The sequence below is a fragment of the Psammomys obesus genome, unplaced genomic scaffold (genome assembly GCF_907164565.1).
Source record: "Psammomys obesus unplaced genomic scaffold, mPsaObe1.curated_primary_1811, whole genome shotgun sequence".
Lineage (NCBI taxonomy): Eukaryota > Metazoa > Chordata > Mammalia > Rodentia > Muridae > Psammomys > Psammomys obesus.
Window position 1 is genome coordinate 4,734,223 of NW_026596166.1, and position 24,917 is coordinate 4,759,139.

Genomic DNA, 24,917 nt, shown 5'->3' on the forward strand with positions numbered 1-24,917 from the left:
TGGAAGCTTATTGCTGTTGTTGTTATTTACCAACACAGGGTCTTGCTGTGTAGCCCCCGGCTGTTCCGGAACTCACTGTTCTGTAGACCAGGCTGGCCTCGAACTCACAGAGATCCATGCACCTCTGCCTCCTGAGTGCTGGGATCAAAGGCATCGCCACCCTGTCCGGCCTAGAAGGCTTCTTCTACTTCAGTTCCGAGTGTTGAACTCAGGGCATCCAAGATTGTATGGCTGCTGCTGTTTGTTATTCACAGTGCCATGTCCCCAAGTGATGTTTTCTATAAGATAAAGAGAAGTTTGTAAAATAGTGTAATGTACTATGATTCTGATTTTGCTTAAAAATATTTAGAAAGCACAAAAGAAAAATACTGAAAGAATTTATGACAAAAATTAACCTCCTTTTGTATTTTCCAGGCTTTGTCAGTTAATTTATTTGAAATATATTTGTTTGTGTAAGTATGTGAAAAGAAAAAAAATGCATACGTGTGTGTAAGTGTTTTTAAAATGTTGTTAGCACGAATTATTTTTGCTAACTGGAAATTTCAGTGTTAAAGTCCTGACTTTTCCTCATTTTCTGCTTGAGGAAGAATTTCTAGCTCCCTATCTTTGAACCTGGGGTCTATCAGCATACTTTAGAAGAGAAACAGATTCAGTGGCCAGTGATAACCTTGAAACAGAGCAGAAGTTCCCAAACACATCGTGTTGTTAACACACCCAGACCGTAGTTATCTTTGCCTGTGGCTCACAGACTCCAAAATATAGAATGGAATGATATCAACTCTCTCAACGCAGCTGCCTCTTAGTGCTGGGGCTGGGGGTCGAACTCAGGGCCTTAGCACGTGCCAGTCGGACACTTAACCTGCTTACCTACAGCCTCAGGCCCTCACTGCTTTAGCCTGGTCGTTCAGTGAGCGGGGATCCTGGGCGGAGAAACCACCAGACTGACAACATCTGCTTTCCTCCTTAGGATCCAGGAGAGAAAGGTGTGGGTACCGCATAGTACGAAGACAGAGGAGCTCCAGTGAGCAGGCGCAGTGCCTGAGCAAAGCCAAGAGGAACAGCGGGCACGTACCCCGGGTGAAGGAGCTGCTGCTGAGCGCCCTGAGCCCAGAGCAGCTGGTGCTCACCCTGCTGGAGGCAGAGCCGCCCAACGTGCTCGTGAGCCGTCCCAGCATGCCCTTCACCGAGGCCTCCATGATGATGTCCCTCACCAAGCTGGCCGACAAGGAGCTCGTGTACATGATTGGCTGGGCCAAGAAAATTCCCGGTAGGACTCTTCCCCTCGTTCTATTCATTTGTAACAAAGGCCTGTCTGTCACATTTTGGGGGCGGTGATCTTCATCTGGGTATGTAATAGTTTGTTTGACACTTTTCTTATGCGATTTTTTTTTAATTCGAAATTTAATTTTACGGCTATGTGCACATCCGTGTGGAGGTATATGAGCACAACCTCCCGGTGACCAAGGAAGACAGAGGTGTCAGGTCCCCTGAAGTAACAGGCAAGGGTGAACTGTCCAGTGTGGATGCTAGGAGTTCAAACTCAGCCTAGGCGCTGAGAATAAAACTTGGGTGGGTCCTCTGCGAGAGCAATCCATGCTCTTAACCGCTGAGCAAAATTTGTAACTTACAACGATGGTGGTTTTTTTTTTTTCTTCCTACCTTGACATACGTAACAACGTGTCTTGGGAGGTTAGATTCTGTTTAGAATTCCCAGACTCTCAAGTTTTATATGAGCCAGAGTAGTTCAGGAAGCGACGTATGTCGCTTTTTCTATACCTGACTCTGTTTTTGTCCCAGATCCATCTTTCACACCCTCCATCACTGGTTATACCCACCTCTCCTGCAGACAGTGCCCGTTGCTTACCTCTGATGCCCAGATGTAGTCTGGGATAAAATCTAAGAAGGGACACACCCAGGCTTTGGAACTGGACTTAGGGACACTTGGGCCGGTCTAGGGGCGTGGGGCTTGGTTAAAAAGGTAGAGATGAGGATTTCATATTGACCAGTTTCTTGGCCGTTGACATCTCCGCTTGTGAGGAAGGGCATGGTCAGAGAGGGCCACAATAGGACCAGTCTCGCAGTGTGAAGGTGAAAGCTTTGTCAGATGAAATATCACTCCTCTCGAGAAAGAGTCAGTACGATATACAAGTAGGGTAAATCAGAAGTTGAAGGATTGTGACTCAATGGGTCAGTAGCTCTTCATGCCCTTCCAGTGCGGCCATGTAGACTGTGCACTTTTTCATCCGATAGAGTGGTTGTTGCTCCATAACCCCAAGTTATGGTTTAGCTCACGGTTCTTCCCTGTGGTTGTGATGCTTGAAAGTATACTCTTTAATTCATTCTGGTTTTCTCCTTCAGTACGAGACTCAAGAGACCACTAGAGCTATTTGATGCTTTATTATAAAACAGGCCTTGTACTAAATGGTTTTACTAAACTGTAGGCAGACATAAAGTTCTAAGCATGTTTAAGGTAGGCTAGGCTGAGTTATGATGTTGAGGTTAAATTTATTTTTGTGTTTGTTTGTTTGCTTGTTTGTTTTTTGAGACAGGGTCTCTCTGTGTAGCCCTGGCTGTCCTGGAATTGCTTTATAGACCGAGGCTGGCCTCGAACTCACAGAGATGCACCTGCCCCTGCCTCCCTGAGTGCTGGGATTATGAGGTTAAGAGTACTAAATGCACTTGTTTTAAAATTCTTGTTATGAACATTTGTTTGCTATTATTGTATCATTATCATTAGTGGTGTGTGTGTGTGCGTGTGCGTGTGCATGTAGAGGTCGGAAGTTAGCTCTTTCCTTGCACCGTTGGTTCCAGCGATCAATCTCCCATCGCCATGCTTGCATGCAGAGCGCCTTCACGGAGACGTCATGCAGCACAGCCCTACATTTCGCCCTGTTGCGAGAGGAGGGTCTCACGAGGTGGGCCATCCACTTCTTTTTACAGCCACCCAAGAAACAAAGTCTCCCTCTCTCTGAATTCTAGACACGGCCAAGGTTCCTGTGGCCCAGAGGCAGCAGGGGCAGTAGTTGTACCAGGCAAATTGTAAAGGTTTGGCATCGTTGAGTAGACGGATGAACGCTATGGGAGCCATGGCCCCAGGTGTAAGGCTCTCTCCCGGCGGTTGCTGGCTGGGCTTCATTTTTTTCTGAGCATTCTGGAGATCCCCTGGCTTCCAGCTTTGTTTTGTCTAGTGCCTCTACCTTTGCCAAAGTTATTTCATTTTGTCTGCTGTCTCCCAGAGAAGAAAAACACTAGTGCACTTTCCTCTACTTTTTTATTCCAAGTGTTTTCCGAACACAGTTTTCAGGATCTTGCAGGAAGAATGGAGATGAGATCACTTACTATGGAAAGCTTTTTGGCCTTTTTTTTTTTTTTTTGCTGCCCCCCCCCCCCCCACCGTTAGTCTTTCTTCAGGCCTTGTGTTTTGAAAGATTTGCAGGGGTCTTACATATGACTGTGAGCGAGGTAGCAAAGTGAACACGTATCAGGAACCTGAACTGAGCATGAGCATGTAGCTCTGGAAAGGACTTGTTCGTCTCTGTGTGGTGTGTATATGTGTGTATATGCCTCTGTGTGTGTGTGTGTGTGTAGAGGCCAGGGGCGGACATTGGTACCTTTGTGAGTTGCTTGCCATCTTATTTTTTAGTACAGATGCTCTCACTGAACTTGGAGTTCACTGATTGGCTAGACTGGCTGGCCAGTAAGCCCAAGAGATCTTTCTGTCTTTTTCTCTCTCATGTTGGCGTTATGGGTGCATGCTACGTGGGTACTGAGGATCCGGCTCAAGTCCTCACCATGTCCTGGCAAGCGCTTTACTGACTGGGCATCTCCCCAGCTTTGGATTTGTCCATCTTTACATTCATGCTCCATTCACTTCTCCGTCGTTCACAAGTACAGGACCATTATCTGAGGCTTTGCGCATGCGTGGCTTTACACTGCAGTAGCACGGGTAAAACATTTATAAGTGATCTTAACTGTAGTAAATTCTCAGGAGGAGGGAAGACCCCTTCTATTTTTTTTGTTCCCCACAAGAACAACTGATTTGACACGAGGGCGGCTAGGGATGTAGTTCAGGGGTAGAACACCTGCAAGCATGCTCAAGTCCCACACATATGCACAACTGCACACGCGATTACTAGTTAGGAAGGGACTAAGCTGATACTCAAAACCAGAATCCATTTCGCCCCAAGGCCATGCCTTTGACTACTCTGTTTATATTTCGAAGCCCCCTCTTCTTATTGTGGGTTATGGAAGACGCTCCCGTGCCCTCTGCTTTGTACTAAAGGGATTCATTCCCCTAGAGATTTTGTGTTTCTTTCCAGTGCTGTGGCTAATTCATGCCATCAGAGTGTCAACTTGCTTTGGCTGTTATCTCTTCTCTTTAGATAGACTCACCTAGAGACAGCCCTTCTACCCAGAACTGTCCTAAACTTTGCATGGGAAACGTTACACAGTCAGAAAAACTATTTCAGTTGAAGCCTTGGCTTTCTGCCAAGGCTTACCTTCCGCCCCCACGCCATCTAGACTCTAGCTACCCGACCCATCCACCCTCCAAACCACAGACTGGGGTAGACAGGCAGTCCTTCTGATTGACAGGTGAGCTTTGGCTTCCTCAGCAAGGCACAGGAATTATCAGGATAGCACAGCCACAGCTAACCAGACTCAGCTCTGCCTTTTGGGTCCTTCCTAGCATCTGTGTGGGGAGCCAATGGCTCTTTAGAAATACTAAACAGAGTTTGCTTGTTTTCTGAAGGAGTTGGAGGCTGGAAACTGCAAACCACACAGCTCAGGTCCTTTTTAACTAACATTTAATCAGCTCTTTGGAACACTGATTGATCCCTTCTCCATGTAGTCTGGGTTTCCCCAGCACTTACAGAAATGGCTTGCCGAGGGGGAGGGAGGTGTGTTTAATGGATTCTTGTTTCCCCAGGCTTTGTGGAGCTCAGCCTGCTGGACCAAGTCCGGCTCTTGGAAAGCTGCTGGATGGAGGTGCTGATGGTGGGGCTGATGTGGCGCTCCATCGACCACCCCGGCAAGCTCATCTTTGCTCCAGACCTCGTTCTGGACAGGTGAGGGAAAAAAACAAAACAAAACAAAACAAAACAAAAAATGTTGTATTTCATCTCGGATCTGTGTGACTAAACTAAGTCAGTGGAAACAGATTCCTAGGTGCTGCAATTAAATTCTCCCACCTGAAAGGGCAATTGGAGGATGATAACGCCATCTACCACTCCTCCATGGGGTCAAGAGCCCAAGAAGAAGAGGGCATGGGCATGGAATTCATTTTCCATGATCCATTTTAATCAGCGGTGCATCAACCGCCATTAGCCTGGGCTGTGGCAGGGCACTGAATCCTGCGATTATTGGCCACCGAGTCAACATAGGTTTTTTTTTTTTTTTTCATTAAAAATTCTGTTCTCAGATTATATTCTTAAGTCACCCTGCTGCTGAGTGACCAGTCACATCTCTGGATAGGTGATGAAAATTCCTTTGACCCTTCCAAATTTATTTTCACTCGCTAGACCTTTAATGCTAATAGTATCACTTATCTTTACTAGCATTTTTCCCCCCAAACATGTGGCGGGAGGGCTTTTTTATTAAGGCCAAACGAAAGTCAAAGGACACCGGGACGCGACCAGTGCCGATGTCCCCAAGCTGATTGCACTCAGTTTTCTTTTAAAGATGGCACAGAGCGGGTACTAAACTTGGTTTCAGTTGCCCTGCTTCTGGAAGATAAACTGGGATAGCCAACAGCTGTCGAGCTCTGTGATAGGAAAGACGGAAACCTCTTGGTGCTCCTCTGAGTGGCCTGAGAAACCTCCAGGGAGAAAGTGCTAGCTAGCGTTGAGCAGGAGGCTGCCTGGTGCTGTGGACCGGAAGTGCACGCGCCAACTCTCGCATCGTAACCCTGTTGCCACTGTAGGTCATCAGAGGACCCTCACTGGCACGTTGCGCTGACGAAGAGTGCCGCCCCAAGGTATCCATTCTGCCCGTTGTCATGGATGGCATTGCCAGAGAACACTGTTCTGAGTAACGGAGGTGTTGTGGTGGAGAGCAGATCCCGTGGGAAGAGCTGAAGCCTGGGATATGGCTTGAGCACGAGCAAGCCCAGGTGGTGAAGAGAGGGAGGCTCTGGAGGGCCAGAGCAGTGGGGCAGGTACCAGACCCCTCAGGGACCATTCAGATGGCCAACTTAGTAGCTGGTATGTGCCGGGTACCACCTTAAGCACTTGCTGTGTGTCGCCTTATTGAATCTTTCCGAAAGCCCTTCTGGAGCTTTGATCGTCCCAGCTCTTTACTTTAGGAAATGGGAAGTGAAGCAACTGACTGACAGCTGCTGGTAGTATGTGACAGAGCTAGACTCGGGGATCTGTCCTAAAGTCCATACGCACGGCGCATTACCCCCGTGGGAAAGAGGATGGGAAGGGAAACGAGGAGGCAAAAGGCAAAGTGGTTTCATAATTTACCCTTTTTGTCTTAGCACACAGCCCTAGGACCTACCCGCTTCAGAAACAGGCTTCTAGGTGTCACCTCAGGGTTGTCAAAGGCCAAATACCCAGGCAGGCCATTGCCCCGTTCATTCATCCTGCTTCACAAACACACATGCACAAACACATACACGTAATCCTGCTACGTTAGCTGTTCCACCCACTGGGGCATATTGGGGTTAAAATTATGTTGCTTTTTGTTTCAGTTTCTAGAGGGACGCCAAATGTGGCCTTTCAGTAACCGAGTCTCAGTGGGGAACATGTACCAGGGTAAATTTAGCCCTCCCCTTTCTCCATCCGGGTTCTTTAATCCTTAGAGGACTGAATGTGTTACTGTAAGGAACCCCAAGCCTCATAAACATCATGCCTACCCCTTAGATAGCTGATAAACAAAACCTGGCTCTGGCCACATGTGTCTGTAACCTGTGCACTGTGCTGAAGCAAGGGAATCATAAATTCAAGGCTATCGTGGGCTACGTAACCTAACCCTGTCCCAAAGAAAAGAAAAGAAAGTTTTTCTTAAAAATTATTTTAGGAGATTCATCTTAGTCTATCAATATTTATTTGGTTTTTTTGTTGTTGTTTGTTTACTCTTGGTGCTGGGAACAAAACCGAGAGCCTCCGTGCTTGCTGAGCAGACACTGGTTTCAGACCCCTACCTGTGCCATTTATTCTAGCCGAGATCTCTACAGAAAACAAAACAAAACAAAACCAAACCCCTGAATGTGCTGAGAACGAGAGGAAACCCGGTGATTTGGGCTTATTTGTAACAATCTGGCGTCCACTAGAAACGTGGATTCATGTGAAGATCTGTTTTAGAACCCGAGCTTCTATTTGCCCCCAAAATGCATATGTAGCTGGCAGGATGGTTCAGTGGGTAGAGGAGCTTTTCATCAAGACTGTTGACCTGAGCCTGATTCCTGAGACTCACACGATAAAAGGAGAGAACTGACTCTGCAACAATATTCACACATGCACAAACACACACACACACAAAATGTAATTTAAATTAAAAAATGCATGCTGAGACTTTTTGTGTCAGTGTCAACAGGAAACCGTCTTGGACTGTGGAGGACATTTGGAGCCTGGCTGGGACCCCACTGGGAACACCGACGGGGCTCTTGGGATCCTGTGATTTTGAATGCCCTCATGGGCCGCACTCACATTCAGTATCGCTGTGCTGTATTCTCTTGAAGGCCCTAAACTTTACCTTACCCTTTTAGCCGAGCATTTTCATTTTGGTTAAACGCTTACGAAGTTTCCCCCATGTGCTAAGCCATAACTTGAGACCCTTTACACAAACCGGGTCCAGCTGCTATGCCTCCAGAGATGAACTGGTGTGCAACCAGCAGCTGTAGATGCAGGTGGAAAATAGGCAACCCCGAAGCAAGACAAACCCACTCAGTATATTTCGTTGTTGTAGCAAACAGGATAGGGTGTTTTTACTAACTTTACGTGGCACTGGTTCAAAGCACACTTCTATAAATAGGTTGATCTGACCAGCGCTTTCTAACACTCCAACGTCTCTGTCTTTAACGCCAATCTCTCAGTCCTGTCCTGAGCCCTTTACTCATAACTCAGTTTGTGTCCCTACTGAATGTCGTGGACGCTGTCAGCTTGCGAATGTCCCCATCCCCTCCCCTTTTTTCTGCATCTCAAAGCAGGAGGTTATGAGGTGCGCTTAGGAGGTTATGGGGTTAGGAAGCCAGGAGTTGCACTTTCTGTTCTTACGTGGCTCCTCCATTTTCTAAAAAAAAAAAAAAAAAAAAAAAAAAAAGTGTCTGGTTTTTGTAGGCTGTGATGTCACTGAAAACACCTGAAGCCTGCGTGAGAGATGAACTGGTTGCCTGTCCCCACCTCCTGGAAGGAACTAGTCAGGCCTGGTCCTTTAGTTTAGCCTGGACTTTTTCTGTGAGGAGCACGTGTAGGCCACTTGAAGTCACAGTGTCTGTCAGGGCTTCAGATGCCCCAACACCTAAACAACTCAGTTTTGGAATGTTAATTTTATTGTAGTGAACTGTTTTCAATAAGGAAATGGGGGGATATTAGTCCCTATATTTAGAGGCTTTTTTTGGCATGGGTAGAAACTTCTAGATAATAAGATTGATTTTGGCTGAGTTGATTTATCCCTTTGGGAAGTGTGTGTGTGGTGTGTGTGTGTGTGCGTTACACAACTGTGCACTTGAATTTGACTTTTGCAGAAGTATCAAGAGTCAAACTATTAAACCATCAATGCACAGTTGTGCGTGATGGCCCACACCTATGCTAGTCCTGGGAAGGTGGAGACAATAGGCTCACACATTTGAAGCTAGCCTGGGCTACACAGTTGGACTCTGTCTCAAAAAGAAAAAAAAAAAAAGCAGAACAAAATGAAAACATCGGTGTAAGAGTCAGTGTCTGTGCGTTTCCTCTTTGGCGATGTTCTAAGACCAGCTTCTCCAGGTGTTAAGCATCTCGGAGCTCAGCGCTTCCAGTTGTAGGTAATGATCCTTCAACGTGTGGAGTGCTGTGAGGCTTCGGCCTGAGGAGCCTTCAGTGGCCGGGCATCTCCTCTCCGCTTGCTGTGTTCCGGGCTTCCGCCACCCTTACAGGAACTCAAAGCCGAGGAGGAGGTTTAGGGGAGGTGTGAAGATGGGGTGTATTGATCGGCCAAAGTGAGCGTTTGCACGCTTGTGTGGGTGAGCCCGTGCGGGCTCTGAGTGCTGTGGAATGCAGGGTCCTAATGAGTTGCTGTCACACCTAAGTCCCTGTAGGCAAGACTGGTGGTTTCCGGTGGTGTCGCTCCGTGTGACTCACAGTCTCTGGACTATCACAGTCGCTAGAGGTGACAGGAGACAGTGAGCAGTCCGTTGTTGTTTTGTTGTTTGTTGTTGCTGTTGTTTGACTTCAGCCCTTCTCCTTAGTCTGCTGAGAGATTAAAAGCAGGCCCTGCCTGCACCCATCGCTGCCATGGTGCCCTTCGGTGCCTGCTGCCGGCTCTCAGGAGCTGGGAGAATTTGTGGCAAAACCATCTAACTGCTAGTCAAGGATCTCCGGGGGCTCTGCAGCTGAAGAGAACAGTTTTTGAGAGCAGTGAGCCAGTGTGACTAGAAACCGGTGCTCTCCGGTTCATGTATAAATTCATTCCAAAGGCAGACGAAACAGTTCACTCCCGTCAGGCATGCTTAAAAGGCTTGTCTGAAACCTTTGTTTAAAAACCTTCTTCAGGCTGGGCACATGTCTGTAATTTCAGCATTTCAGAGGTGGAGGTGGGGAGACCAGCTACACAGCCAGACCCTGCCTCAACAAAACAAACAACAACAACAACAAGACAAAAACGAAACAAACAAAAACCCCACCTCAGCAGCCTGCCCCCATGTCTGTCTTCTTTCCCTAACGAACCCACCTTCAAGTGTCATTTCTTTGTGTGTCGCATCTGCCTTCTTTAAATGCCATCTAAATGTCTCTTGGTTCCTAGACCAGTTTCTAAATTCGGCTCCAAGTATGAAGATGATATATGAAAGCTTGTCTTTCTTGAAATATTTGGTTCTGACAGTCTCCCTCAGCAGCATTTCCTGCTGGGTGTGTGGGATCTCCCTCTTTAATACTGAGTCATTTCCAGCAGGGCTGGCTGACTGCAATGGTTTGTGTATAAGCCACAGGAGTGTTAATGTCTTCGAGAGGCTCTTACATAACAAGTAGAAAGAAACAGGCAGCCCCCATTCTCACTTTTGCCTCGAACACTGTTTGAGAATTTCTAGGAAATGCCCCTCCCCCTCTTAGTCCCCTCCCCTCCAGGGCTAAGGATTTAACCCACAGCCTTACGAAAGCTAGGCAGGAGTTCCACCAAGTCATACCTTGTTTCTGTTGTATGGACACAGTGTCAGTGACTTCTGGCTGCTAAGCTTGGTCTCCCTAATTCCTCAGTATAGTCGGAGGGCGCGCAAGATGACACCTGAGATGATGGCTCTTTGATGTCCGCCTAACACTGTGTGTTCCTTCAATTCCCAAATGAACTCTTGCAGGGATGAGGGCAAGTGCGTGGAAGGCATTCTGGAGATCTTTGACATGCTCCTGGCGACGACGTCAAGGTTCCGTGAGTTAAAACTCCAGCACAAAGAGTATCTCTGTGTGAAGGCCATGATCCTCCTCAACTCCAGTGAGTAACCACGTGGCTGTGCCCGTGCTTGGCTGGGGAGAAAGACCAGCCAACTGGTGTGTCGGTCGAGAGTACTGAAATCCTGTTTTCTTTAAAAAGAAGAGCTCTGCCTCCCCTGTGACTTCTCCATGTGACCCCGTGTGCTTGCTGTGGGCGAGGTTGTTATGTTGTGTGTAGAGAATGGTGACAGAAGGTGTGCAATTGTAGGGCTTTTTAAAATGGTTCTTTGAAATGGGAGATCAAGCCCAAAGCTGTGCCTGTGTTGGGTTAGTGTGCTAATTCTCTCAGCTACCCCCTTGGCCCCAACTCAGGATAATAACAGAAAATTAATATAGAGAGTACAAAATGCTTATGTTAACACTTGGAGTGATTTCTACATCACTCTGCCTGAGGCTGTGGGGGCATCCAAGCGCTTGCTCTTGGATTCTTGTCGTCTCCCTGTGGGTTGGAAGAGAACGTTCATGGCGCATTCTGGGGGAGAGCATAGGGTGTGGTTAGACAGTGGTGAGAGTGAAAAGTGGGTTAGGCCTTGAAGGGGAAGGGTGAGGAGGGCCAAAGAAGGAATCCGAAGGACCACAGACTCTTAAGACAACTTTGGAATCTTTAGATGGAGGTTACGTGGGCCTTTTGAAAAACCCAAATGAAGGTTGTCTTTTATTAAATTATTTCAGGCTGGGTGTGGTGGTGCACGCCTGTAATCCTAGAACTCAGGGAGGCAGAGGCAGATGGATCTCTGTGAGTTGGGGGCCAGCCTGGTCTACAAAGTGAGCCCACGACAACCAAGGCTACATAGAAAGACCCTGTCTCAAAAACAAACAAACAAGCAAAAGACAACATTTGGGTGCTTCTGAGTTGGATTACCATCTGACCTCACCTGCCTAATAAGGCGTTTTCTTGAGCCAACACCTCCCCTTTCTCTCATTTCGTTACTCTTCACCTTTTACAATGCAGTGACAGAGCGTTACTTTTGTCATGCTTCAGGTGATGTCCATACCAGAACTGTCTAGTGAGGTATTTCTTTCTGGCCTCAAACTCAGAGATCTGCCTGCTTCTGCTTCCTGAGCGCTGGGATGAAAGGTGCCCTCCACCACCACCCAAGCAAGGCACTTTTAACCTGCCACAGACAGTGTCTCCACCTGTCTGTCTTTGTTAAACAAAGGGAGATTTGCTTGAAAAGTATTGTTCTGAGCTCATCGGTGGAGGTTGCTAAATGTAAGACTTGTCATTCTTCCAGGGGGAATTTAGAACCCTTGCAGTGTCACTGAGCGCTCCCCAGAAAGCCATTTGTTTGTTGTTCAAACACTTTATGGGAAGGAGCTTTCTGCTTGGCATGGCTCTGCACAGCCATTGGCATCTTCTAAAATTCACTGTCCTCAGAGCTGCACATCCTTTGTGTAGATGACAAAGCTGTGGCCTTCTTTCTGTGGCATCAGATAAGGGGTGAGGAGAGCTGTGGAGGACTTCAAGCTAGACAAATATTCATCTGTTCTAACCTGATTATACTGGTCTGGCCTACTTCCCAACCACGTGTCCCCTTAACTGCCAACTAGTTTTGCCCTGGCTGCTCCTGCTCAATCCATGTCCTCCTTCCTGGGGTCAGAAATCCCACCTTAACTCTCCTGCCCAGCTATTGGCTGTTCAGTTCTTTATTATACAATCAGAGGTGGTGGAGAACAATTTTTACACAACACTGAGACAGGGGATGCTTCAATAATAATGAGAATGCCAACATCCTGACTGCAGCCAGGTCTCTGGGTACAGAAATCAGTGCACAAAACTTTCCCCTTTTAGTCTAATAAAAGGATCTTTCTCTTACATTAATAAACTATATACAATAAGAATGATTATGAAAACTATCAGCTAAGACTTACAGTCACAAATGTCCAGTCCATTTGTATTTGGCAACCTTGGAGAAAGTAGTCTATCTATCCTATTTTGGTGAGTTTAAAGTTTTATACTTAAATCATAACTTGCATTTATCAAACTAGAAATCTCTTTTTAGATCTTAAAACTTTTTTTAAAATCCTAAACAGCTTAAGCTTAATTGTGAGGCTATAACTATCTAGTCCTCAACCCCATCAGAGATCTGAGGAGGATACATATTACCTGAGTAGACAGGCAGGGCAGAGCAAGCAGCTTCCAAAACTACAGAAATGACAGAGACTGCTGGCTACCTGGACAGTCGCCCAAGGTTTCTCTATTACTTTGGGGCATCATCTTCTGCCTTCTGGCCGAGTATACGTCAGCATTTTCTGTGAAGCAGGAATTATGAAGGACTGCCTCCCCTTGGCTTTGCAAAGCTTGGCAGTCTACTTCCCTGCCAGTTTGTCCAGTTTGTCCAGCATGCTGTCTGCAGTTGAGGCAAGGGCAGTTTCTTAGCCAGTGGCTAAGCTTGCCACATTTGATGCAAACTCCATATGGAGGTTCTTTGGTGCCCATCGTCTTCTTTGAAGTAGGCTGAGGATGCTGCCAGGAGCTGACATGTCTTATGTCAGAAGATACTTTCATTAATAAAACATCCTTAAATGCCATATTCTCTGAGGTGTTGAATGCCATCTATTTATAGCATATCTGAACAGAAACATTGCTTGTTTCTAGCTATTTACCATATGATTAACTTTGAAAACATGTACAGGAGGCTAAATGAAACTTGTTTCTGTGATTAACTAAACTAGCACCTAACATGACCATAAGTCTGAGTGACTATTGCATTTCTTAATTATCTTAAACAGCTTATAATAGCAACTTTCAAAGACTAGAACTCCACATTATATTTTTAAATGAGTTGCAGAGGTACAATCCCTTAAACAAGAGTTGAAATATACACACAGTATGTTATAACAAAAATCTTTATCAATATACAAAGATCCATACCAATGTAAATTTTTTGGCTTGCTGATGCTCCTTATTTTAAAAGTAGATTCAATAATATACCATTTTATCCTATCATTTCTGTAATCCCCCTTTTTTCTTTTTTTTTCTTCCCCCCTTTTCCCTTTAACACTAAATAGGAGAGAAAGAAGGAAAGAAAAAGAGAGATCCCTGAATCTAACATTCTTTGCTTTAAGACCATTAACAACTTGTGACTAACAAGTTAAATGATGACAAACACCCATCACCCGCTGAATGACCAAAAACCAGCCACCCCATTTTTTTTTTGAGGACGGGGTATCAGTCTCTTAAAATTGCTTTCTGTTGTCTTGGGGAGACAATTTCTTTTGGGGGGCCCAAGAAAACTGGGAAAACGTCCAAGTCCTGGGAGAGCTAACTGTCTCATTTGCTGTCCAGTCTCTGAGTGACGGGAAAGTGCTGGGCTGAACTGAAGTCCCGGCTGGAAGTCTGAGGCTGGATGATCTAGCTAGCCATATAGAAGTTGTCCTGGATGCAGATTCTTGAGGAAACAGCTAGTGAGGCAGTCTGTGAGGCAGGATTTTCTGGGCTACTTGTCTTCTTTGGTGCCTGGTCTTTTTGCTATGTAAAACACATGAAGTGTTAAAGGTAATATACATGTCTGCATTAACACTTGTATGGAATGTGCAGTGTGTACAATTTAGCTAAAGATGATGCTCTGTTCTTTTTTTGGCTGGGGTGGGGGGGGAGGTAGAGACAGGGTTTTTTTCTGTGTAGCCATGGCTGTCCTGGAACTCCTAGAGATCCACCAGCCTCTGCCTCCAAGTGCTGGGATTAAAGGTGTATGCCACCACTGCCTGGCTTCCCCCCCCCCACATACACTGCTACCCCCTAGTATAAGGATGTTTATTTGGAGGAGGGAAATGGAGAGGAGTTAGGGCCTCTGCCTCCTTTCTGTCTCTGTTTTTTAAGCCATCTAAGATGGCGTTATATAGTGTCCAAAAGCTCTGTTTTATTGTTTTTTTTCCTACATGTCTTATTTCTTTTAATTTTGTTAATTTCAAATTATTTATAGCTCTCTATGATTTTTTATACCCAGTCTCTTTTTTTTTTCTTTACCATTTCAGCATAATTCTGAACATCATCACCTGATCAGAGGTTTGGCTGTGCTTGGGTCTGGGTTTCATCTGCCTGATGTCTCTTCTATCCAGCTCAGCACAGTGCAGTGGTTTTTCTGTCCCAGCCCTTCAGCTAGCTCCTAGTAGGTACCAGTGGCTGCACTGGCCACAGGGTGCAGCTGGTTCCAAGTGGGATGCTGTTTTGCCCTCCTTCTGCCTGGGCCCTGTCGTGGGCTGAGCTGCTGTTTGCACTCTTATGAGAGAGCCAAACCTTTTGTTTGTGGGCACAACTGGGAGCTGCACCTCATGCAGCTCTCTCTCAGCACGGAGAGTGCAAGGCCACCCAGGTCCGGCTGCGCAGGGGAGACAGGGTGTGTTCACTGGACCGTCTCCCAAGGCAGGGACTTCTTGGCTGCCACCGGTTGTGCCCCTGGCCCCGCCCACTTTGTGCCAATGTTCTTGGGGAAAGCCTGAGAGAAGACTACGGTGCAGTTCCAGGACCTGCCAACTGGGTTAGCTCCTGGCCATGGTCAGTGCTTGGTGGCACAGCAGGGGCTCTTGAGGAGTTGCACCTGTGAAATGCACTTGGCTTCAGCATCCTGTCCCTACCTGGCAGCTGGCTTTGTTGCTCAGTAGAGGCTCTAGAGGAGCTGCCTTCCACTCAGACTCTCTGCACTCTCCCAGGCTCCCGCTCCTAACTTGCGAGGAAGCTGCCTTTGTTCTTGGGGAGTGCCTATTTCTGCCTGACACGCAGGAGTTTCCTAACACTCGAGCCTTTTGTTCTAAGCTTGGATTTCTGGATTCTGTGCCCCATGTTGGGCGCCAAATGTAAAATTATAAGTATGGGCTTTTCTGTGCCCACGTTAGCTTCCAAATAATGACACAGAGACCTGTTACATTTATTAATAAGCTTCAGGCTCTTAGCTGGGCAGTTCTCAGTTAGCTCCATCTAAATTAACCTGACTAGTGCTGACACTGGCCTACTTCAGAGCCACGTTGCACCCTTGCTGCTCCTGCTCCAGCCATGTCCTCGTGGTGACCTCTTCATGGTGACCTTCTCCTCTCTCTTCTCCACCAGGGATCCTCCTCCTGGGATTGCAATTAATTTAAAAACAAGCTTAAAATAAGGACTAACTTAGTGGAAATTAACTGGCACCCTCAGACAGAATCTGAACGTCCAGGGCAGCTAGGATTTGTATGGGGAGTGCTTGAGAGGAAAAGGCTGAACATAGCACCTGTGGTTTGTAGGTGGCGGTCTTTAAGGCTTCAGCTGAGTGCTAACCTGCTCATGTTTTGAAGCCACTAAGTGAGGGAGGGCAGTGATCTCTAAAGTTCTCAGGAAACAAGCTCAGGAAAAGCCTCACATTCTCACCAGTGGGGTACAGTTAACCCAGGTCTACAGGCTACCAAATGAAACATAAAAGCAAACCCAGATTATCAAGATGTCATGAGATCATTTAACTACAGTCTAACACAAAGCTCAAGAACATTTGGAGGAATTCTTACCTGCTTATGGACAAAGCCTGTAAGCCAGTCTCTAGTACTACAAAGAAACCAGGGGCCTGGGAAGGTAGTTCATTTGGGAGAGTGCCTGCCTAGCATACAGGAGACTTGACTTTGATACCTCCCCACCCCCAACAACCAATGTGAATACTCAAAATCAAGGAGAAAACAAAAAACAAAAACCCAAAACAAAACAAAGCAATGGCTACAAAAAGAACATAACGTTAGCCAGAGCCTAGAGGTAACCATCACAATACACAAAATAACTAACTGAAAATTACTAAACATGCAAAGAAGAAAATATGATCTTCAATAGGAGAAAAGCCACCCAGCTGGAAAGATGACAGTGAGGTGAATGAAAGAGGTAGTATATACAGAGACATTAAAACAGTTCCTGCATCTTACAGGCAAGGCAGGACACAGGATGCGAAAGCTGTCACAGAAGGTAAGTTAGCAGATGTGAAGCACAGCAGGTTTGAAGTGAACTAGACTTACTGAAGACTGTGAACAGATTCCAAGATGCTCCGTTAACCCCTGCGTAAGAAGTATATGCAGAGCCACAGCCGGGACGGGCCCTTACCAGAGTGTTTAAGGAGGAAAGAGAAAAAGCCACTTTTTTTCTCCTTTCCTTTTCTCTAAAACAAGGTCTTGCTGTATAGCTCAAGCTGTCCTGAGGCTGATGATTCTCCTGCCTCAGCTTCCTGAGCAGTGTTCCACGATGGCCAGTTTTTCTTTTTCTGTCTCACTGTATAGCCCAGGCTGGCTCAAGTCATCCACCTGTGTTGGTGTTTGGAGTCATTGGGAATATTTAGACATATACCCAGAGCAGAAATATCTGTTAAAACAAACAAACAAGCAAAACATCTGGATAAGGAGAGGGAATGACTATATAAACAAAGAAGGAGAGGTAAAGATGACAGCATATTTCTGTTTTGAAATCCAAGTCAGAAGACAGAGAAATAGGGGCTGGAGAGCTGGATCAGCCATTAAAAGAGCTTGCTGTTTCTGCAGAGACTTCCTGTTTGTTCCTAGGATCTGCAGAGAGCTGCTCATAGACACCACTAACTCCAGCTGCAGGGGATCTGACACCCTTTTTTTTTTGGCCTCCACAGATACCTGCCTTCATGTGCACATACATGCATACATGCACAGCATTTTTAAGTCTTAAAGAAAGAGACAGAAATGGCACCTTTAGAAACAATATTACTCTAGAATTCTTTATACTTTCAAAACCAGAGGCAAAATAAAACTATTTGCCACAGGTACAGTTTCCTGTATCTAAGTCAGGTAGCTCACACCTGCCTGAACCTCCAGCCTCTGGGGAGTTGATGCTTTCTTCTGGTCTCTGAGAACTCTGTATTCACATACACATATGGCCCCATAATTGAAAATATTAATAAAAATAAATCTTAAAAGAAATGGTAATAGATATTCTTTGAAAAGGAAAAAAAAATTCTACCAAAAAATTGTAGAAACAGTTCTACGCAAAGACACAAAGACCTTCTCTAAGTAGGAATCTGCTGAATGAACATTTAGTTTTCTTATTATCTGGTCCTCTGTGCTCGTATTTCAAAACTAAAACCAGAAACAAACCAGTAATAAAACAGTCAACTAAATAAAACAAAAACAAAAACAAAAAACAAACCCAATGTACTGAGGATTTTTATTTATTTTATTTATTAAGGGTTTTTATTAGAAGTAAAATGTATATAGCAAGTGTGCTGATATCAGCGTGGTTGGTGGTCAAGTCGTTGTCAAAGAGATGTTTCAAATAACTGCAGGTTTCTGGGCCCGATAGCCCTCCTAATGGGAGCAGCATAGACTAGAAGTAAGCAGCAGCATCTAGTAAAACGTCGACTCAGTTTCCGATGCATGCCAATGATTTTTAAATATTAAGGATAGCAGAATGAGCTAACTGCAGGGCTTTTGGCTTAGGGTGTTATTATTTCATGAATTAAAAGGTATCACCCAGGGTGGTGGTGGCATGGCCGGGGGCAGGGGCAGGGGCAGGGGCAGAGGCAGAGGCAGATTGATCTCTGAGGTTGAGGCCAGCCTGGTCTATAGAGCAAGTTCCAGAACAGCCAGGGTTTCATAGAGAAACCCTGCCCCTAATAACCAACAAAACGAAACAACTTCTCCCCCGAAAAAGGTATCATGTGAGCATTGGGGCTAACATACACCAAAATAAGGTGACATCTCTTGTCACCTGGGAATCTAAAACTATACCCACGTTTCCCTAGAATTAGGGTCTAAATCTAGGGGACAGAGTGGAATAAACCTGCAAATGATTACCATTGTTCTTTTAAAGTAGCTTAAATTAGGGGCAGGGAGCTGGGTACAGTGGTGCCTGCCTGCCATTCCAGAACTTGGGAGGGACAGCAGGAGGATCAGGAGTTCAAGCTCCTCTTGGGCTCCATAGCAAGTTTGAGGCCAGCCTGCATTATACAGACATTGTCTCAAACAACAACAAACAAATAAATTAGCAACAGATCTATTTATTTAAAAAAATGTTAAGGTTTTGAAAGAAAAAAAAAACATTTCATTAATTAAAATAATTATAAGGTTAAACCCAGGCCCTTCTATTCTGCTTTAGAACAGCACACACATTTCCCTTCACCCTTCAAGGCCAGAAAAAAAAAAAATCTCCGTGATACTATTCTAGGATTTTTAAGTAAAACACTCCAGATTTTCTGAATTATTTCACTTCAGCTGAGCAAAGCTTGGATCTTCCTCTTTGAACATGTAGAATACCACAAATCTTGGAATTTGTGCTTCCAGAATGTCAGATGGGCTAGAGAGAGGAACACACAGCTGTTTCTAGGAAACAGCAGGGTCAGTGGTTGTGTCCTTGAGTGACACCTTTGCTATGTTTGGGGCATTGTGCCAAGAGCTCCCTCCTTCCCCTTTCTCCTCTGCTAGATCTCTTTAGTTTTATGAAAAGTAAGCGGTTTTGTTTTACAGTGAGTCATAGTGTTTCTATTTTTTTAAGGGTGAAAGGGGCTCAGGTTTGTTGCTTCCTGTGTATCTGATTGACAGGGTTTCTGGCTTGTCCTCTGCCCCAGCTGAAGGCCTGCCGCTTAGTAATTACTGTGCGCACGCATGCTGTCTCAGTGTGCAGGTGTGTGGACACCCAAAGTGTGGTATTCCCAGGAGAGGTACAGGAAAGCGGGTATCCTGGGTGATTTTTGTTACTTTTAGATATCTCATACATTCACTCCCCCTTATAAGAACTTGACATGGCAGGTGCCTCTTTAAATGTGGGGCCTCCCCTTCCCAAGCCGATTGATCGCAGGCTCTGGATGAGACTGCACTGCCTCCAAGTTTGTGGAAGGCCCAGGGTCAGCCCTCGGTAATGATGCTGAGTCTCGGAGAAGGGGGACAGGTTACCAGCCGTGTTTGTGGAGGGGAGCTACATACTGCCAGTGGCCATCTGTGCTGCTGCCATTTTGGTTCTGAGGACTATTCTAACAACTCTATCAACGACAGAATACCACAGTTGTCCCATTTGGGGTCTATAATTCAAGCTGTGTGGTGGCGACGCCACCAAATACCCTACAAAATGCAACCAAGGGAGGAAGGGTGATGGGAAAGCATGGCCTTGGGGCCAGTGTCTGTCTGTAGCTGTGGGGGACCACAGCTTCCACATCCTTGGGTCAGGAAGCAGATAGGGAGCTCTGGAGCTCGCTGCGGTAGACTCCACCGCACAGGTCTCCCCCTCGGTTAATCCTCCCTGGGGAAGCCCTCTTGGACAGCGCCCCAGTCTATAATTACAATGAACCATCACCCACCCACCCTTCATCGAAGTGTAACTGCCAGTCTGTTTTGTCTCTATGGCCGTGTCTGTTCTAGAGAGGATCTTAATAGAGGAATGAAAAAAAAAAAAAAAAAAAAAAGGGATTAACCCTGGGGCTGTAGCTCAGTTATTGATGGTGTATGCTTGTGATCTCTGCACCCAGGAGTAGCAAGATGGTTAGGAGGTCAAACTCATTTTTTTGCTATGTGGAGAATTTGAAACCAACTTCATGGGCCATACGCTGTGTTGAAAAGTGAGGTCTTGGGGGCTGGAGAGATGGCTCAGAGGTTAAGAGCACTGGCTGCTCTTCCTAAAGGTCCTCAGTTCAATTCCCAGCAACCACACGGTGGCTCACAACCATCTATAATGAGCTCTCCTGCCCTCTTCTGGTGCACAGGCGCATATGCAGGCAGAACACCAAATACATAATAAATCAATAAATCTTAAAAAAAAAAAAAAAAGAGGTCTTTTGTGACAGGCTTATCTCATTAGCATAACGTACAGGGTTTCTCTATGTATCCATGGCTAGGCTATCCTAAAACTTGCTGTGTACACCAGGCTAGCCCTCATACTCACGGAGTTCCACCTGCCTCTGCTTCCCAAGTGCTGGGATCAGTGATGTGCACCACCATGCCCAGCTCAAAATTCCCTGTACTTTTTAAATTTATGCTTTCCTTTGTATGGACTTAAAATATACATTATTATTTTAGGTATAATCATGTGACCGGCTAAGAACATCCAAAAACGTGAACCCGTGTGAATCCAGTCTAGTTCTTTCTAGATGCAAATGTGTCTTCTGTGTTAGGCAGTGTAGAAGGAGATGGGGATACAGTGACAGATGGGCAGGGTCTGTGCCCTCCAGATGCTGCGTTGGCCTTGATGAGGGTGGGAGGGTGGCTGTGGGGCTTCGGGCGGACACAGCAGACATGCACGTGGAGAAAAGAACTCAAGGCAGGTGTGGGCTGGGACTCAGGAGGCGCTTCCAGAAGGAAGTTCGTGATCAGGCTGAGATGTGAAGGAGGAATGATGGAGAAGGAAGACTTTCTACACAGACTGTAGGGAAATTCTCAGTGTGTCACGGGTGCAGGGAGTTAAAAGTGGGGTTCAGGGTGAGGTGTGGGGACTGGGAGAGAAAGCAGAGGGCCGGGGTTGTAGATCCGCTGGTAGAGTGCTTGCCTACCACACACAAGGCCCAGCACTACATAGATAGGGTGTGCCAGCTCACGCCCAGATCACAGCACTAGGAAGATGGAGGCAGGAGGAACAGCAGTTCAAGGCTATCCTTGGCTATGTTCACAGTTTTGTTTTTTTTTTTTTTTTTTAATGGGGGTGGGGTCAGTGAGGTGCCTGAGCAACCAAAGCTTCCTACTACCACTAAGCCTGACGACCTGGTTTTGATGCCTGGGACCCCTATGGTGAAAGGAGAGACACCTGCAAACTGCCCTTTAACCTCCACACATGTGTTACGCACCCCTTCCTCCCCAGAAAAAAAAAGAAAAAAGATTAAGAAGAGACCTGGGTCCCTCAATGGCGGCAGCACACAGTAGGGATCTGCTTTACCTAGCTAGCTGGGATGTCCTTAAAGGAAGCCACTAGGAGATCCAAAGGTTGGCTGCCCAGGGGAATGAATGAGTGGCTTCGGGGGAGGGTCTGAGGATGTGGAGGAGGTGAACAGCAGCTTGAGACAGAGCTCCGGGGTGTCTCAGTGGCTTACTGAGGCACAAGGGCTCATACCCAGGGCCTTGTGCACTCCAGGTGCACGACCACTGACCTCCGTCCTCAGAGCCTCACTGTGTAGCTGTGGGAACTCACCGAGATCCGCTTGCCTCTGCCCCTCCAGTTGTACTAGTTAATCCTGTCAGCTTGACACACACTAGAGTCAGCTGGGCAGAGAACCTCCACAGAGGCACCGACTCCATCAGATCGGCCTGCTGACAAGTCTGTGGGGCATCTGTTTTTTTTTTTTTTTTTTTTTTTTTTCAATTAACGATTGATACCCAGCCCACTGCGTGGCCCCCGCCCCCGGGGCAGGAGGTCTTGAGTGGTATAAGAAAGCAGGCTGAGCAAGCCAGTAAGCAGCTCTCCTCCTTGGCTGGCTCCTGCCTCCAGGTTCCCGCCTGTGCTTCCCATGATCTGGAAAGGTGACTTGTAAGTTTGCTCCCCTAGGTTGCTTTTGGCTAATGTTTAATCACAGCAACTGAGAACCAAACTAGTGCTGAGATTAAAGGGGTGTGCCGCCGTGGCCGGCCGACCCTTGGTTTCTTTTTCTTGTTTATTTTTTTTCAAGAGAGGGATTCTCTGTGTAGCCCTGGCTGCCCCGGAACTCACTCTGTAAACCAGGCTAACCTTGAACTCAGAGATCTGCCTGCTCCTGCCCTCCAGAGTACTGAAAATAAAGGCCCACGCCACCACTGCTCAACTTAGCACTTGGTTTCTTGAGATGGCACCTTGTCATTGCCAATTACCATTCTCTCCTCAAAGGGAGTAAAGAAGTAGTTTATACTGAGCCCAATATGAGTGACCATGGCCCCGGAGCACAGGTTCAGGTTGCTAGAACACTGTTTCCCAATGTGAAAAATTTTATAGTTACAAATCCAGGTATTTGTCAAGTATACTGATGGAAACACTGGGAGGTGAGTTCCAGTAAAGCAGGGAGCTACTGCTATGGGTCTCAGATGCTGTCTGACCTCATTCTCAGCTTGGGTTGTATGCACCAAAGGTTGTACATAATAGTCAAAACAATAGTAGGTCTAAACCAGAAACGGGAGTGGGAGGAGCTGGGGAACTGGTTTAGGGCCAGAGAGCTACAGTCAGCTGGTGGAAAGTAGGTTAGACCCAAGGAAAGATTGGTGTCCTTCCTGCCCCCGCAGGGAGCCACAGGCAGGAGACACTGGGCAGAGGTGGCCTCAGGCGGTGTTCTGGCTGTCTGCGGCACACGGAAGATGTGGGGGGAGCACACAGAGGTTCATAGCAAACAAACCAGTTTGTTTCTTCAATGCTGTGATGAGGCTGGGCAAGGTGGCGCACGCCTGTAATCCCAGCACTTGGAGAGGCAGAGGCTGGCGGATCTCTGACAGTTCAAGGCCAGCCTGGTCTACAAAGTGAGTCTAGGACAGCCAAGACTACACAGAAACAAACAAACAAAACATGCTGTGATGAGGAGCCCTGCTTGGCGCTAAGTGGAATTAACCTCACCTGAGCATCTTCATGTAGCATGTGCCACAGGTTCAAAACATAATTACTTGAAGTGCCTACTGTTTTGTCAAGGAAAGCTATCCCGCCAGGATTCTGTTAGAGTGATAAGGTTTTGCTCTCGGGGAGGACTTAAGAGGAGGTAGTTCCTCGTTCATGTTGGCCATGTATCCATGAGAAAGTTAGAGTAGGTCTGGTCAACGCTGCCTCCTCCCTGAGGAACCAGGCACACTCAACAGTGTGTGACCCCAGCTTCCTTTTCTCTGGGCAGTGACTACGGGGCTCTCCTTCTCTGTCCAGGCATGTACCCGTTGGCGACAGCAAGCCAGGAGGCGGAGAGCAGCCGGAAGCTGACACACCTGTTGAACGCAGTGACGGATGCCCTGGTCTGGGTGATTGCAAAGAGCGGCATCTCCTCCCAGCAGCAGTCGGTTCGACTGGCCAACCTCCTGATGCTTCTTTCCCACGTCAGGCACATCAGGTACCCCCTCCCCCGGGGAAGCTGCTCCAGTGGGCATGGGTGTGGGCGGGGCATGTGTTCGGAGCTTCCGGAAAACGCGTGCAAGGTTGCAGCGGATGTGGTAGAATGTTCAGCTTTAAAGAAAAGTTAAACTTTACAGTTTTCTTTAAAGTTCCCCAAACTTTCGAATGGGAGCAAGCACATCATCAGTGCTTGCACCTGCACCAAAGCTTGGCACATAGTAGGTGTTGAAATGAGTGCCAAGCGGCACCTGGTTAGATTTTTGTGGCAGCTGGTGGGACCCACCTTGGATGTAGTGTTTAGAATTTGTTTAGTCCTAAAATTAGTCCTAAAATGGGCAGTTCTCCCTCTAAAATGAGTTGCCACCCTCCTTCTACCACCCAGGGCCAAGGCCTGGGCTTATTTTTGTAAGGGTGCTAACTAAGCCTGGCTGTCCTGGTTGTCCTTCAGCCGAGGGACTGGGGACGTGCACCGGGTTGTCCTTATGTTTCCATGGCATCGGATACCAAGGGTGAGATCTGAGGGATCTTCCCAGCAATTGAGGAAGCAAGGCTGTGGATGGAACAGAGTCCAGGTCAGGAAGAGGACAGTGTGTGCACTGAGGAGCACGGGTTGTGATAGCTATTGCTGGTACAGTGATGTTCAGGGGTGGTGATGCCCAGGAGGAGGTAAAGATGGATGGAAGTGCTCACCTGTGAGGAAGGATGGTGTCTGGTTCGCCTAATTGCTGGTTTCTTCATGACCCCCCAAAATCAGTACAGGTGACCTTTTCAAGGTCAAGCCAAGAATGGTGATGTTTTTCGGTGTCTTGTTATGTCCATTGGCCGGGTCAGTCAAGGAGATAGGTGCTTCAGGTCTCCCAGTGTTTGAAGCTGACTCATAATTACACTGTTCAGAACCATGCTTTTGGTTTTGTGCTCTTCATGAGTGAGCTCGTGGCGCAGCATCCGGTGGTGAGAAGGAGGTCAAGGGGATGTCACTTTTGCCCTTGAACGTAGACTGTTGAGGGATCTGGATACATGAGCCACAGTACAATGAAATGGGAGAAAGTACAGGAGAGGCGTGTGGGGTGGTTGGGCTGGCTTTGTGCAGGAGCTAACAGGGACCGTTTCCGGCATTCTCCTGGCCATCTGGAGGGAAGGATTCTCAGTGCTTTTTCCCTCCTCATAGTAACAAGGGCATGGAACACCTGCTCAGCATGAAGTGCAAAAATGTGGTCCCCGTGTATGACCTGCTGTTGGAGATGCTGAATGCGCACACGCTTCGAGGGTACAGGTCCTCCGCCTCGGGGTCCGAGTGCAGCCCAGCAGAGGACAGTAAGAGCAAAGAGGGCTTCCAGAACCCACAGTCTCAGTGA

The 24,917-nt window shown here is 46.9% G+C and overlaps 1 protein-coding gene across 2 annotated transcripts in view; it reads left to right on the top strand.

Moving 5' to 3' along the window:
• Esr2 (estrogen receptor 2) overlaps positions 1 to 24,917 on the top strand; it is a 40,767-nt gene extending 15,850 nt beyond the window's left edge. Inside the window, exons 4-8 of one of the 2 annotated variants that reach the window (XM_055595426.1) lie at positions 968 to 1,267; positions 4,928 to 5,066; positions 10,490 to 10,623; positions 23,380 to 23,560; positions 24,731 to 24,917. In XM_055595426.1, the coding sequence (XP_055451401.1) occupies positions 968 to 1,267; positions 4,928 to 5,066; positions 10,490 to 10,623; positions 23,380 to 23,560; positions 24,731 to 24,917 (941 nt within the window). The remainder of the gene's footprint in view (positions 1 to 967; positions 1,268 to 4,927; positions 5,067 to 10,489; positions 10,624 to 23,379; positions 23,561 to 24,730) is intronic. The other variant, XM_055595427.1, reaches the window with a different exon arrangement.